Source organism: Emydura macquarii, unplaced genomic scaffold (genome assembly GCF_026122565.2).
Source record: "Emydura macquarii macquarii isolate MOO-44397 ecotype Brisbane River unplaced genomic scaffold, CSIRO-AGI_Emac_v2 contig_1230, whole genome shotgun sequence".
Classification (NCBI taxonomy): Eukaryota; Metazoa; Chordata; order Testudines; family Chelidae; genus Emydura; species Emydura macquarii.
The window spans coordinates 12,345,366-12,360,491 of NW_027131367.1; the positions used below are offsets into that span (position 1 = coordinate 12,345,366).

At 58.5% G+C, this 15,126-nt stretch overlaps 1 protein-coding gene across 1 annotated transcript in view; it reads left to right on the top strand.

Annotated features, from left to right (window-relative positions):
* Positions 1–15,126, top strand: part of LOC137152677 (polycystin-1-like) — a 57,247-nt gene that overhangs the window by 19,432 nt on the left and 22,689 nt on the right. The window contains 15 exon segments of the mRNA XM_067547500.1: positions 223–398; positions 1,361–1,497; positions 1,777–5,432; positions 5,781–5,930; positions 6,401–6,538; positions 7,405–7,687; positions 8,095–8,308; positions 8,557–8,716; positions 8,872–9,012; positions 9,796–9,937; positions 10,315–10,905; positions 11,527–11,686; positions 12,779–13,037; positions 14,138–14,333; positions 14,936–15,103. Coding sequence (XP_067403601.1) covers positions 223–398; positions 1,361–1,497; positions 1,777–5,432; positions 5,781–5,930; positions 6,401–6,538; positions 7,405–7,687; positions 8,095–8,308; positions 8,557–8,716; positions 8,872–9,012; positions 9,796–9,937; positions 10,315–10,905; positions 11,527–11,686; positions 12,779–13,037; positions 14,138–14,333; positions 14,936–15,103 — 6,571 coding nt within the window.

Consider the following 15,126-nt stretch of genomic DNA (forward strand, 5'->3'; position numbering starts at 1 on the left):
GGCACATTGCATTGGAATGCATTGTAGCAAGGGGCAGTGAGACAAACCAAGGGGGCAGGAGAATCAGTGGTCATGGTACTGTGGGTTGGGGGCCTTTGGCAATGATGGTGGAGTGACTTGGGTGGGGTCAGAGGTTTGGAGTAGATGGGAAGTCAAAAGAAGGGAACGTCTGTTGTTCAAATTTCTATGCGTGTTTGATGCCATTCTATTTCTTCTGCACAGCTAAGAGCTGAGAACCCTGTGAGTTCGGAGGCCGTGGAAGTGGCACTGACTGCTGAGGCTATGAATCCACTAGCCAACCCCGAGTTAGTGGGGCTCCCTGAGGTGGTGGCAATTGACACCCCCCAGACTCTGGTATTCAAGGTGGAAGTGGACACTGCCATGGAAGTCACTGTGAGGTGAGAGTCCCATGGAGCCCAAGAAGGGAGAACTCCTCCCCCAGATGGGATTATCCACCATAGAGTTCATCTTAATGAGATCTATTTAATGTGGTCTGATCCCAGAGAGGATCACCAAGGAACGTCCTAGAGAGACCAGCCTTCATGGGCAGCACTCCTTGTAACTTCTGGTGATACCTTGCACCAGTGTCTCTTTGTGTGTGAGCTCCGACAGGATCTTTCTCCCAGGCGGCTGGGTCCTGGCTGTAATGGGGTGTCCTGAAAGGTGGCAAGTTGGAACTGGTATCTCCCATCAGGAAGGAGGAACAAAGGTGGGACATGTGGAGATTATCCATGGGGTGAAAAATAGAATTGTAAAACTTTGCTGGGTTTGAGACCCACCCCCTGATGGGTTTATGTTACCAGCAGAGAGGCTCTGCTGAGAAATGTTTGCTGATGTTGTGGCATTGGAGGGCCTTGGCCAGTTACGTCTGTAATGCCAAAATGTTGCGTAGAGAGCACACCACTCTCTGTGAAGACCATGCAACAAAGTAGGCAGAGACTGAGCTGAAAAAGATGTGCTGATAGTGGGACATAGGAATTGCCAGGTTGGATCAGATTCGAGGTCCATCTCGCCCCGTCTCCTGTGGTCAGCAAAAGATGTTTCAGAGAAAGGTGCAAAAAATCCCACAAAAAACAACCCAAACCCCCCACTGTAGCAGATGTTGAGATAGTCCGTTTCTTCCCCCGGTGTTGGATCTCTTCCTGATCCTTTCTAGTTAGAGACTGGCTTTAGCCTTGAAACATGAGCTTTAATATCCCTTCCAAAATGCACATTTGCATTTGTTGTTCTAACGCTGGGTATTTGTGTTAGTCACATAAACGTCCAGTCTCTGAACCAGCTGCAGCTTGTTGCTCACCCCTCAACAGTCACTTGACTTTCTTTACCCCTGTCTGTGAGGTGGAGCTGTTTCTCTTTGCAGGTGGGGCTTTGGGGATGGCAGCCCCGAGGTGCAGAGCCGGCTGTCTCCCCCCTATGACTCTCAGCTGTCACGTCCAGACCCACAGGCAGAGAGGGTACAGGTGCTGGCTAGAGTGACCCACACATACACTCAACCAGGTAAGAAAGGGGCGGATGCTGACAGGTCAGCGGGGTCTCGTAAGGGCTCTTTGTCGCAGTCCATGTGCTGGAGAGGAGAGAAGAAGGGGCGAGGGGGAGAGAATGGGGCAGGAAGACAGAAGGATGATGGGAGAGAAGCCCGGTCACAATTATTATTCAGATGAGTACAGAGAAACAGCCTGAGAACAATGGGAACGACACAGTCTCTCTCTAGGTACAATGATCCTAGAAACCCCCGACAGTTCCTCCCCATGATGCCTTTCTTCTCTGCTTCCACAGGTGACTACTCCGTGACAGCAGAGGCCATCAGCCCCTACGATCAAGTGGAGCGGCTGGCCAAAGTCCGCGCGGTCTGTCCCATCACGTCCATGGCCGTTCTGGTGATTCCAGCCTCCCCGCTGGTGAACGAGGACACCCAGTTCGAGGCGTTGCCCCGCCCTTCCGCCTACGGCGCTGTGTTCTCCTGGAACTTCAACGACAGCTCTCCCACGCAGGAGGGAGCGAAGTCGTTGGTGCACCACAGCTTTGAGAAGAGCGGGGTTTACAACGTGAGGCTTCGAGCCAACAACAGCCTCAGTGACGTGCTGTCCGAGGTGGCTGTGATGGTCAGTGAAGGTGTCACGGGTCTCCGCGTGGTGGCCGGTGCGCCCACGGAGCTGGGTTCAGCTACAGTTGTCCATGCCATGGTGGACTCTGGCACAGATGTCCTGTGGACTTTTAACATGGGGGACGGGTCGGTCTACAGTAGCCTGAATCTAAGCTTCGTCTCTCACACCTTTGCCCAGGAAGGCAACTACACGGTGACGGTGACGGCTCACAATGCCGCCACCTCTACCCGTGTCTCCACCATTGCAGAGGTTTACCGGCTTCAGATAACCAACATCCTAGCACCCCGCTGTCTCTCCAGTGGGGAACTGACCCACTTCCAAGCAGTGGTATCGGGGCCGAGCAAAGGGGTTCAGTTCTCCTGGGATTTCCAAGATGGCAAGCCTCCTTCTGTCAGGCATGGGAACCCCGCGATCTTTCACAGCTACCAAGTGGCTGGTAGCTACCAGCTGAACCTGACCGTACATGGCACTGTAAGCACCACCTCTCGCCAACTGGCCATCTGCGTAGAGGATCAGATCCGCTTGGTTAAGCTAGTGGCACCAACACTGGCTGTAGCGTTAGGGGAACCCACGTGCTTCCAGGCTGAGGTGGTTCCGGTGCCGGGCCCCCAGCACCAATATCGGTACCACTGGGATTTTGGCGTTGATGAAGACCCAGTGCCTTCGGGGTCTCCAGAAATCACATTCACCTACCTGGAGGGAGGATCGTACCGGGTGATGGTCACTGTGTGGAACGCAGTGAGCCGGAAAAATGCCTCAGCAGATATCCTGGTTCAGAGGGCGATTGGCACCGTCTCCATTCTCCACAAAAGTGAAACGGGGAGCTTTCTGGCACTGGGCACCTCCTACCTCTTTACGGCTGAAGTCCCCTGGGACACTGCTGCCACCTTCCTGTGGGACTTTGGAGACCATTCTCCCCTGCAGGGAGGTCAGCATGTCTCCCACACCTACCGCACAGCCGGAGACCTCACCGTCACCGTGACTGGCGAGAACCAGGTCAATCGCAGAAGCGCCTCGCTTGACGTCACAGTGCTGGCGCCCGTGCAGCTGCTGGCTCTAAGCGCTGAGCGGCCAGTCGCTGAAGTCAGGCAGGAGGTCACCTTCCAGGCTTCTCTGGCTGCAGGAGACCGGGTTCGCTACCTCTGGGCTATTGGAGAGCCACGAGGCTTCCAGGAGGGAGCCGCCAAGTTCTCCCACACCTTCCCTGCCGCTGGCCTCTTCATGGTCTTTGTCACAGCTGAGAATTCAGTGAGCAGAGAGCAGGCGAACGTCACTATTGAGGTCCAGGAGCGAGTCCAGGGGGTTCAGGTCCACAGCAGGGATGTGGTGCAGGGTAGGTACCTGGCATCTGCTGAGCCCTTTATGCTAACCGCTGAGGTTACCCAGGGTTCCAACGTCACCTTCCGCTGGGGAATTTCTCACGGGCTGCGCCGAGTGTTCGCCACCACGGGACAGTCGCTCACGTTCTGTTACAATGCGAGTGGAGAGCTGCTGGTGGAGGTGAGGGCGGGGAACCTGCTGGGAGAGGTGGCCACGGGCCTTGCCCTGCAGGTGATGGAGAGAGCCTGTGGGGTGAAGGTCCAGGCAGCCGGTGACAGCACGGCTGTGGGAGAGCCGGTGAACCTGACTGTCTCTGTGACCTCTGGGACTGACTTGCTCTACTCCTGGCACGTAGAGGAAGGTGCCCAGCCCCTGCTCACCAACTCCTCCTCTCTGTCCTACACTTACTCCACTCTGGGCCCCAAGCTGGTGTTCGTCACTGTCTCCAATGTCCTCGGTTCCAGCAATGGCTCCACACAGCTGAGAGTCCAGGAGCCTGTTTCCAGGGTGAGTTTCACAGTGGAAGGCAGTGCTCCCCCTTTCTTCTCGAAGTCAGACACCTCTAGGCAGCTCCGGGGCTCGGTGGCTGCAGGCTCGGATGTCGTGTGGGAGTGGCAGCTGCAGAGGGAGGAGAAGCAGCAGCTCTTCCGCGGACAGAACATCTCCTGTGAATTCGGTGCAGCGGGAGTCTACCACATGTCCCTTCGAGCCTGGAACGATGTCAGCGAGGGCACAGCTCAGCATCCTGTGGCCGTCCAGGACCCTGTGGCCGGGCTGGCAGTGGAAGTGGACCGGCAGGACGTATGCACTGATGACAGGGTTGCCTTTACGCTGCACACCCTGAGGGGCACGAACGTGAGCTTTGCCCTCACCTTCCCCTCTTTGGGGCTCAGCCTCGAGGTCCACGGAGGGACACGCCACTTCTCTTTCCCGGTGGCAGGTTCTCACCGGGTGCTGGCGTCAGCCTCCAACGACGTCAGTGTTCAGGCGGCCTCCGTGGTGGTGCGGGTGCTGGAGAAGGTCCGGGGGCTGCACATCCCCAATTGCTGCCCAGCCGTCCTGGAGTCCAACCAGGAGCTGGTGTTTACAGCTCGGGTGCGAGCCGGGGAGAACGTCACCTTCTTCTGGATCTTTCAACTTCCTGGGCACCCTGCCTATGAAGCAGCAGGCCAGCAGGTTGGGTACATGCCACCCGGAGCAGGTAACCTGACCTTTCAAGTTGAGGCCAGTAACCCCTTCTGTGCTGCGTCGCTGACGGTGACTGTGGCCCTGCAGGCACCCATAGAGGCGGCCACCTTGTCCAGCAATGGGACCAGGGCTTTCATCAACCAGACGGTGACGTTTGACGTGGCGGTCCTGGGTGGCAGCGATCTCCGCTCCGAGTGGAAGTTCGGGGACTCGGAGGAGGCCTTTGCCGGCGGTGGGGACAGGCAGATGTTTCATCATTATGGCTGGGTGGGGAATTTCTTAGTGGAGGTGAAGATCTACAATGAGGTCAGCTTTGTCCTGGTGCGGACGACAGTCACCGTGCGGGAGCTGGGGTGTGACAGCCCCACAGTGAGGCTGGTGGAGCCGCCCTCCTCTGTGCCCAGATCCCGCAGCAGCTATTTCGAGGCCAGCGTAGACCTGAAAGGGTGCACGGCCTACAGGGCCCTGTATCTCTGGGAGGTATTCAGCGGCCCCAGCTGCGAGCACCTGGCGGAGGCCAACCAGGTGTCCTTAGAGCACGTGGACACGCTCACCCCATCGCTTACGCTCCCCAAGCTGTCACTGGACATCGGCACCCACTGCCTGCGCTTCACTGCCTCTCTCCAGGACACGCCTCTGGCCCGGACTCTTTCCTGGCTCGTCACCGTGACCCCCAGCAAGTTGGTTCCACTCATCCGAGGTGGGACGTGGAGGAGCTGGTCTGCCCAGCTGGACCTGGTTCTGGATGGCAGCGGGTCATATGACCCTGACGTGGGCACGGACGCAGACCCCTCTCTGGAGTATCACTGGGGCTGCGAGGTAACAAAGGGAGCCCGGGAGGCCTGCCCGTCAGCACCCCCCCCGGCACACCTGGGCAGTTACTGTGGGTCAGAGCTGTCCTGGGGGGCTGTGGCTCTCAGTGTCCTGGCGGAGAGGGGGGTGGATCAGAGTCTAGGGAAAGCAGGCACCTCCTCTGGAGGATGCAGACTCCAGAGCCATCAACTTGCTGACCCCCCCCCCCAGCCCATCCTTTGTCCCAGGCCTGCCCCCACAGCTCACTCGCTGCCCAGCCTGCTGTCCAGGGTCCATCCTTCCTCTCGGCAGCGGGACAGGGACAGATGGTCCAGGAGTGAGTTAACCAGATCTCTCTCTGTCTCCCCCACTCAGAATGTGTCCTTGCCCCCGTGTGCCCTCCCTCCCCTGCAGGGCGGTGCCAGCCTCACTCTGCCCCGCACCCTGCTGTGCAGAGCCACTGACTATCGCTTCGTTCTCACCCTGAAGAAGCCGGGGAAGGAGCCAGCTTCCGTGGCCCAGACGGTGAGCTGCGAGCAGGGCGGGGAGCCCCAGGGGAGGGTCAGTCCGGGGAAGGAGGCTGAGGGACAGACCCTCAGTCTCCCTGGGGACAGACCCAGCCATGACGCCGGCAAGGAGGCAGTTGCCGCCTTCTCAGCAGGCATGTGTGGGCCGGGACCCCTCGCCAAGTCTTTAAACTGGCTGTGGGGCAGCCCAAGCAACAGAGTGAGAGCTTGGAAGGGCACAAACTGCACCCGTTGTTCGTGTGCCTTCAGTGCCGGGCAGATACCAGCCAGGATCTGTGTGTTCATGCTTCCAGTCCAGGCGCCTGACCCCAATGTGTGGGCCTCTTGTCGCTCTCGTTGGATGCCAGGGGCTCACTCCCTGGGTGCCAGGGCTCGTCCCCTCTGTGGCATTGGGGCTTCTCTGTTTCCAAAGAGTGGGGGTTTGATTGTCCTGTGTGGTTTGACTCTGATCCTGCCCTCCGCCTGCAGGTTTGGATCGAGCCCGGCCAGATCCTGCCCGTGACTGTCGAGTGCCGTTCCTGCAGCGCCCTGTCGAGCTACGAGGTCAGCAGGAGCATCCACGTCACGCTGGCCGGACAGTGCCCGAGCTGTGACAACAGGACCGTGGTGAGACTAGCTTTGCTGAGCCACGACTAGCCCCGCACGGACCCACCCCCCTCCAGCTCCTGCCACTTGGGAGGAGGTTCGGTGCTTTGACTTTAACCCACACCCCAGTGGAGAGATCCCCGCTCTCCGAGTGCTCCTCTCCCCTATCTCTAGGGTGACCAGACTGTCCCGGTTTTAGGGGGACAGTCCCGATATTCGGGGTTTTGTCTTATAAAGGCGCCTATTGCCCCCCGTCCACCCCAACCCCCGTCCCGATTTTTCACACTTGCTATCTGGTCAGTCGACCTGCCACTCCTCACCCCCCAGGATCCTGAGCTCATGGCGCTGCTTTGAGCTTACACTCGCGCATGCCCCTGCACTAACCAGAATAGCCGGCTGGGATCCTGGGGGTGGGACCTCAGCTGATCTGTGGAGTGTGAGGGAACATGGACTCTGATTGTCTGGACTCTGCGTGCCCCGGCCTTTGACGAAAGGGGTGTTACTGGGGAAGGGGTGCCAGGAGATGACTCAGAGAGGGTAAATCTTATAGCGGAAGGAGTGTGTGGAGTGGCTAGAGCGGGAGACTGCAAGGCAGGATTCCTGGGTTCTAGTCCTAACTCTCTGGGTGACCTTGGTCAAGTCATTTAATCGCTGTGCCTCAGTTTCCTTTTTTATAATTGTAGGGATAATGTTGCTTAACTGCCAGCGGGGTGCTGTGGGGCTCAGGGTGTTGAGATTTGTCAGGTCTGTGAAACCCTTGGCTGACGGGCACTGTAGAAGGCCCGGCCTGATTCTCTGTTCCCCCTTCCCACGCCAGGCGAGCTGGTATCACCGGGCACCCCCGTGGGGCTGCTCTCTCACCATGTCCCTCTCTCTGCCCCTTGCAGTATAAGTGGATAGCTCAGAGTTCAGACGGACAACCTTTGACCCTGGATCATGTGACCACCTCCACCGGGGACTCGAACCGGGACCTGGTGATCAGACAAGGGGTCCTGCAGGATGGGGTGAATTACACTTTCACAGTGTCAGCCTCCCAGCCTGGAGGGGAGCTGCAAGGGCGATCCAGCATCACTCTGACCCCCAACAACCCGCCCAGGGGAGGGGTCTGCACCCTGACACCCGAACACAACCTCTACCTCCTGGAGACCCTGGTCTCCTACCAGTGCACAGGTAACCCCTAGAACAGCTCTACCAGGGCATCCTTTGGGCAGCTGCCCACACACACACCCCAGGCAGAAGTTGGTCACGTGGACACCAAAGAGTACACGGTGCCGTCGAAACGGGACAACTCCCAGCCCGGTGCAATGTAAATAGGAGGGTGAGAGAGAGAGAGAGTCAATCTCGGTCCTCCCTGCCCCACCCCTGGTACAAAGCCCCATGGAAGTCTGAGGCTGAGGGTCCTGCAAAAGGGGGAGGGCGGAATCAGCTGGGCTGCAGGCCGAGTGATTTGGTAGGTCACACGTGCAACCACGGCGTAAGGGAGCCCAGAGTCAGGGACTGGACGGGTGCCCGTGTTCTGGACTCCTAGCTAAGTCACACTCTCCCTCCATCTATGTCTCCCTTCCCTGCTCTCTCAGGCTGGGTGGATGAAGACAGCAGCCCAGTGCAGCTGATTTACACCCTGCTTGCTGAACGGTGTTCTCCCGACGGCAGGCACTGTCAGCGTTTCTGCCTCTACCGAGGGATCAAATCTTCCTTCAGCACCCTCCTCCCTGCAGCCACAGGCGCCACGGTCAACGTCCTGGTTGAGCTGGAGGACTCGCAGGGGGCAAAGACTCTGGCCCTGAATCGGTGAGTGTGGTCACATCCCGGGGGGGGGCTTGGGATGGGCATGCCTGAGGAGCTGAGACCGGCCTGCGTTCAGCACCTGCCTGTGTGCTGGAAGCTGAACGATCAGAGAGACAGCCAGTTGTGTCTTTGGACTCAGCGTCATATTCGTGTCCACCAACGAATCCAACGCTCCCACTGCCCCCAGCTGCTGAGACGAATGACGCCCTTGGAATTTGCTGTGATAACTTCATCTCCTCCCTTCCTTCCAGGACCCTGGCTCTCGCCATGCCGGCCCTCCCGGCGGGCTTCCAGACTGTCACCAGCTGGCTGAAGAACAAGAGCCAGTCAGAACTGTGGGCTGTGGTCCAGCAGGGCAACCCCCAGGAGGTGATCCCGTATTCGCTGGCCCTCATCACTGTGTTGAATCAGGTAAGGGCTCAGCTGCGGCGGCCCCTTCCTCCCGGACACGTGCCGCATACACGCAGGCTTGACATTCGCACACGCAGACAAACACACGTGCTCGTGCACGCCCCCTTTCCCAGCGGAAGAGCCCGCTCATGAGCGCCCGTGTGTGTGTGCTCCAGAACTCGGGGAGCCAGCGCGAAGAGGAGGAGCTGAGGGACCGGATCTCCATCCGCAGCAACGTCACCGCAGCACTGGCCTCCCTCAACATCTCCAGCGTGAAGGAGGTTGCCCAGCTGAGCGCGGCGCTGCAGCAGTGTGTGGTACGACCTGGCTCTTGCCTCTTTGCCCTTGGCCTGGGTATGCGATCTGGTCGCTCCCCCCGTGGAGTCAGGCCGGCTCCTGGCTTTCAGAAAAGCCCTTTCTCATCAGCCTGGAGGGCCCTCCCTTTTCTCGCTGTCTGCCTCCGTGTTCCCCTGCACCACACTGAAAACTTGCCCCTTGGTGTGGATGTCAGGAACCCCCTCATCCCCCATGCCCTTTGCTTGCAAGGACCCAAAGGATCCCGAGCTGTTGACTTGGGGACTCTGTATTTGGAGGGCTCGGCCTCCTCTGGAACAGTTGCCTAAGGAAATCTTGGAATGGGCGGAGAGGGAATCTGTGAACCTGGTGCCCCCCAAATTCCTCCCAGCAGGGCGAGAGCAGGGGGGCAGGAGGAGAGGAACAAGAGCGTATGCAGTGATGGCTCCCGCTGCCAGGCTCAGTGGAGAGCCGGAGAGACAGAGAAGTGAGCACGGCACCCTGACGCCCGGTGCAGGGAGGAGATGCCGGGCAGGGTTCTGGGGCAGGGAGGGAAGCAGGTCAGTGCTGCAGTGGTGGGCGCGCTCTAAACGCCTCCCTGGATTAAGCAGAAGAGAAGGGAGGAGTGGGGAGGGGAGGGGAGATTGGCGGATCTCGGCTGGCTGTGGCGGTGCTGGACAGTGGGAGTCGGTGGAGAGCCGGGTGTGTGGGATACGGCTGGGCTGGGGGGAGCGTGAGGGGAAGGCTGAGGCAGGGAGGGCCGATCTTCTGGGATGCGACCCAGGGCCCCCCTTTCCCATCCTCAGGCGTTCCCCAGAGAGCTCAGCTCCGAGAGCCAGACCAGGACCCTGACAGCAGCCCAGAGAATGATCAAAGTCATCAGCTCCGAGACGGAGGAGGGTCACGAGACGCCCACTGCCGCCGGTACCAGCATCCTGGGGATTCTGGGTAAGTAACCAGGTGCCTCAGTGCCATGGGGCAGGACTGGGGGGTGGGAGGCAGCAGGGCTGTATCCCTGGGAGCTGGAATCCCGACACCCCCAGTGACTAGAGCAGCCAGGAGCAGCCCAGCTCTCATGCCCACTCATGCCCACAGTCCAGCTGGCTCAGAGAGTCTGGCTGCTTGTGGCCTGGGGACACAGCATCCTCCTGCCTCCCCCCGGGACTGTCCTTCTCAGCAGCCTTGCCAGGCCTGAGGTGAAGCCAGACCCAAAGGGGCTCTGTGTTCAGGGTGGTGCCATTGCCCTCATGGAGGGAGTTGTGGGGCCGTGGGGGGAATGGGGGAAGCGGCAGGATGCTAACTGAAGGGTGTGAAATCTTTCCCAGGGAGCACGTTGTCCGCTCTGGACATGGCCCCCCACCCACCTCTGTCGGGGGCCCCTGTGCTCAGCATCGCCTTGACCGCCTTCAACCTCACCCGCGCCCTGATGAAGGCCCTGATGAGGTCCCGGGTCCTGAATGAGGAGACCTTGTTGCTGTCTGTCCCGGAGATCCACACGCAGGGCAAGAGGGCTGACTCCCCCAACCTGCTGTGCTTGGCGCCCTCTCAGCGGTGCCTCTTCTCCGTGCCCCGCGCGGTGGCCGGGCAGCTGGCAGGGAGCCAGGAGGTGGTGCAGGTGCTCATGGATCTCTCTGTCAACCCCTTCCCGTTCAACTACTCCGCCAACTCCTCCATCTCCACCCGCCTGACGCTGCTGGAGTTCACCACTCCCGGAGGGGCGCCCATCCCCGTCTCCAACCTGCCCAGGGAGAGGGCTATCGGACTGAGGCTGCTGACCAGGCAGCAGGAGCAGCGGCGCGCCCCTCAGACGCTGATCCTCATCCCTCCCGGGGAGTCGGTCAATTTCACAGTGCGGGCCGTGGTGGCGGGCGGTGCTGAGGGGGTGCACATCCACCTTGGCATCGCCGTGCAGGAGGGTGAGTCGCTTGCGGGAGACAGAGCTGCCCTTGGCCTGAGAGGGCAGAGCCAATCTTCTCCCAGAGCCTTTGCCCAGTGGGGTAGGGACAGTTCAGTGCAGATTAGTGCCGGGGTTCCCTCTCCCACTTGCACGCAGACCTCATGGCCTTCTGCTCAAGCCCTCACCGACAGCGGGAGGGATGGCAGGGATAAGAGGGATCACCCTCTACTACCTGAGCCGGAAGAGAGACTCCACACGCTGCCCATTAGGACTCGTAGGTCCTCTTTGCTGGCCAGTCACTCGGGAGTGACACAGCCACAAACCCTGGAGCAAGCCGGGTTCCATCAGCAGAGGGCCGTGGTACCCCTGCTCCTGCACGCACACCCCGGCTAGTACGTTCCTGAGTGCAAACGGAGGCTTCAAGCGACGTGGGTTTGGTGTCTCTCAGCTCAGTTAGAGATGTCTTCTCCACATCACAGATCCAGGATTCTCACCTTCCAGGTCAGTGCTGGCCAGGGGGTTTCTTTCCTACTGCTGCCGTGCCCTTTCAAAGCACACATTCCCCATCCCCTGATGCATAATGGCCAGGCCTGACTGAATGTTGCAAACTCTTGGGGAGTGACTGTTCATCTCCTTGCAGGTTTTGACCCTAGCCAGGAGAGAGAGCCCTTGGTCCGTTTCTACGGGCACTATGCCCCCATTCCCAATGAGTTCCACTACACCTGGAAGGAAGAAATGATCTTCTCTGACAGCCTACCAGGAGGCAGCAGCAGGGAGGTCACCATCTTACTTTCATCTCCGTGAGTATCTGTTCGCCCACCGTGCTGGGATATGCAGCTTCCTTCCTGCACTGCTGCTCCCTGGGGTTTGAGGGCTCCACCTGCCTTGTGGGAAGGGAGAGGGAACAATCCGTGTCAACGAGAAACAGCTGGCCCCCGCAGTGCGCCTCCCCAGCACAGCGCCAGATCCTGCCTTCTCCAAGGGATCAACACAGGGTGCAGTGACACAGCCAAGAGCAGCAAGGAGAATCCATTCCCCAGTGCCAAAACGATACTGCTTCATTTGAGGTCTTTCCTCTCCGGGGAGGACTGGCAGCGGTGTTTGGGATCTAGGGGAGAGAGGAAGATCTGTAGCTCTTAACCATGATAGGGCAATGTCCTAGGTGCACACAGCTGTGATGTCGCTTTGCCTGGGTTGCATGGTGCACCTCAACCCTCTCCCTTTTTCATTGGCTTTGTAGAGCTTGAGGACAGGATTTAGGGGGTCCTGAGCAAAGTAAGAGGTATGGGCGGGAGGGGGAGGAGGCAGATGCCCACAAACAGTGTGGTGCATTTGGAGTGGGGTTGAGGGCCAGACAGTGTGTCCGGCATTGCTGCAGGGAGACATCAGGAGGGTTTGGGGGAGCTCGGTGTGCTGCCATTGGATCAGGGGCTTTTCACGTGTGTGTTTGTGGGGTGAGGAGGTGCAGGGTGGGAGTCAGGGGGTTGGATCCCTGTGTTATCATTTGCTAGTCAGGTCAACAGATTGGGGAGCTCATCGGCACAGTAGGCAGGGAAAGCATCATCCCAGCACAGGGCCGGTGTGGGACCCCGTGCATCCGCACACGTGGAATATGGCTGGGGCCAAGCCCTGCTTGCGGGAATTGCCTGGTCGGAGTCCAGCGTCCTCGCCAAACCCCACCCTGCGGAGCTATGTTGTACCTCTCCATGGTCCTACTGCAGTTTGCATTAGATATGCTGCCCTTCACTTCCTGTCCTAAACTGGTCATGTGTCCTGCTAAACACCCCATCCATGTGCGAAGTCTGTCGTGTGCAAGGGACATGGGCATCCTTTGTGCTGAACGGTGCTATCCAACCGGAAACTCACCCAGTGCTATCTCCTCTCCCTTCCAGCCACAGCTTCAACAGGACACTCCAAGACTATCACGTCAACATCACCAACCACTTGTCCCAGGTGCCCGTCAGCGCGGCCGTCACGGTCTTTGCCAGCCTCTGCCAGTACTTCCACTTCCCCAGCATGCAGTGGAGCACTGAGGGCCTGACACCGACGGCCGCCACCAGCCGGAAGGAGATCGTGTGTCTGACAGAACATCTCACCGTCTTCGGAGCCAGTCTCTTTGTGCCGCCGCACAGCATCCTCTTCCTGCCCCCGGTAAGCCGGAGGTGGCTGTGCCAGCCACGCAGGGAGGAGACGGTTGGGTGACATTCGTGTCCGTGTAATTGTGACAGCCACCATCTTGGCCAACACCCAGGAGCCGCTAAAGCTCCAGTGGGGGCTCCTGTCTGAAGAGTGGCAGGAGTCGGGCTGTAGAAGCAGGAAGCCTGGTCTCCACGCTGCAGACTCGATGACTAATTGAGCTGTACTGAACATGCTATCCCGTAGCTGTCGGCTAACTCCCAGTGAGGAGGGACCGGCTCACCTGGGTATGGAACTTGTCCATGAGGGGTGAAATTCTCCCCCCTGCAGAGGGGACTAAGCCAGGGGCTAGACATCACCTGATCCCACTTACACCCTAATTTGAAGGCTTCAGGGGAACATAAATGGTGCATAGGCCGTAGGCTGTGACCCCTCCCTCCCCACACACACACGGTGAATTTCCTCACAAAAGGGAGGGAGAGCGGGAGGAGATGAAGGGAAAGCAAGACCCCTTTGCTAAATGATCAGCAGCTGGGTCTTAGCTAGGTCTGCCCTGTTAGCTCCCTCTGACTGACGATAAAGACCGATTCTGTTGACCCCAGGCTCAGGTTCAATGTCCGTTTGGTCTAGTTGTTCTCCAACAGTCTCGTATTGGTCCTGTCACCTGCCAAGACATGTATTACCAGATCTGTCTGGATAGCTGCTCCTGTGCTGGAGGGCGTGTTTTCAGGTCAGAATTCCCCACTGCCCCATCTATTTCCAGCGGGGAAAGGAGATGCTCTCTCAAAGTCGAATGTAGGAACTTGGAGGAAATATTCCCTCTTGGTCCTTCAGGCTTGTTTTCCTTTTAGCGCTCCAAGCACACCAGATCTTTCTCCAAAGGTGGTGGCTCTTGGTCCACAGAATCCACAGCTGCTCTGTTCATTGATTTATCTGAAGGCATTCAGGTGCTCAGGGGCCAGGGTAATGGGGACGTTAGAATTGCGGTAGCTACAGAGACAGAGAGGGTAGCACTGATGCTTCCTGCCTCTTGTGTCTCCACTAGTGGAGGGGTGGTTTAGCTTTTGTTGGAGCCCCTCCACCTGCTTCTACCCTCACCTGTGTTGGGGTTTCAGAGCAAGCGCTCCAGGCAGACTCCGTTGGCCGTGATTACCTGCTGCGTGCTCTTCGCCATCTATCTGGTGATGGTGCTGATTGCCCACAAGCTGGATGACATTGACCTCACCCGGGTGGGTATTGTCCCTCGCTGCGGCCAGCCCGGACGGTACAAGTACTGGGTAATGGTCAAGACTGGCTGGAAAAGAGGATCAGGTACGGTGAAGGGCGAGAGCTGGCAACCCATTCCATTCCTACCAAGGGCTGGGGGTTGGGAGGAGCTGTGTGAACCCCCTGAGGCAGGAGGCCCTGACCTAGAAAGTTTCTGAAAAGCAGTGGTTGCCCTGTGCGCTCCATCATTCCAGCCCGGGAACCTGAGTAGGGGTCCCTTGATGGAGCTGTGTGTGTGAAAAGCCCAGAATTGGTTGGGCGAGCAGAATGAATTCCTCCCTCACCCTAGGAGTGGTGGGATCTCTTTGGAGCCAGGGCAGGGTTTGTTGGTGGAGCTGTGCACCTATGTATGGTGCACGTACGGGGATAGAAAGGAAAGGGGAAGCCCAGGGTGGGAGAAATTGGGAAACAATTCATTTCCCCAATGCCTGTTGGTGTTTGCTCATCTTTTGGGCAGCAAGACCCACACCTTTCTCCCACCGCCCTCTTCAATATCCCTGCAAAATGGAAGTCCCTCTGTGCACTTAAAGCTGAAACATCTGTCATTTCAGCCATTCGCAGTCAAGTGGGTTGTGGGAGGACAAGTCTTGTGAATTCTGATTCAGACAAAAGACCAAACATAAGCCATCATGTTACGTCTCTTCCAGGCACCACAGCACATATAGGGATCAGCTTATATGGGATGAACAAAAGTGGCTCTCGCCACCTGGACAAGGGCTGGGCCTTCCAGAGAAACAGCCAGGATATTTTCCAGGTGGAGACTGATGCAAACCTGGGTGAGATCTGGAAGATCCGCATCTGGCATGATAACACCGGTACGGCACACAATGCAGGGGTT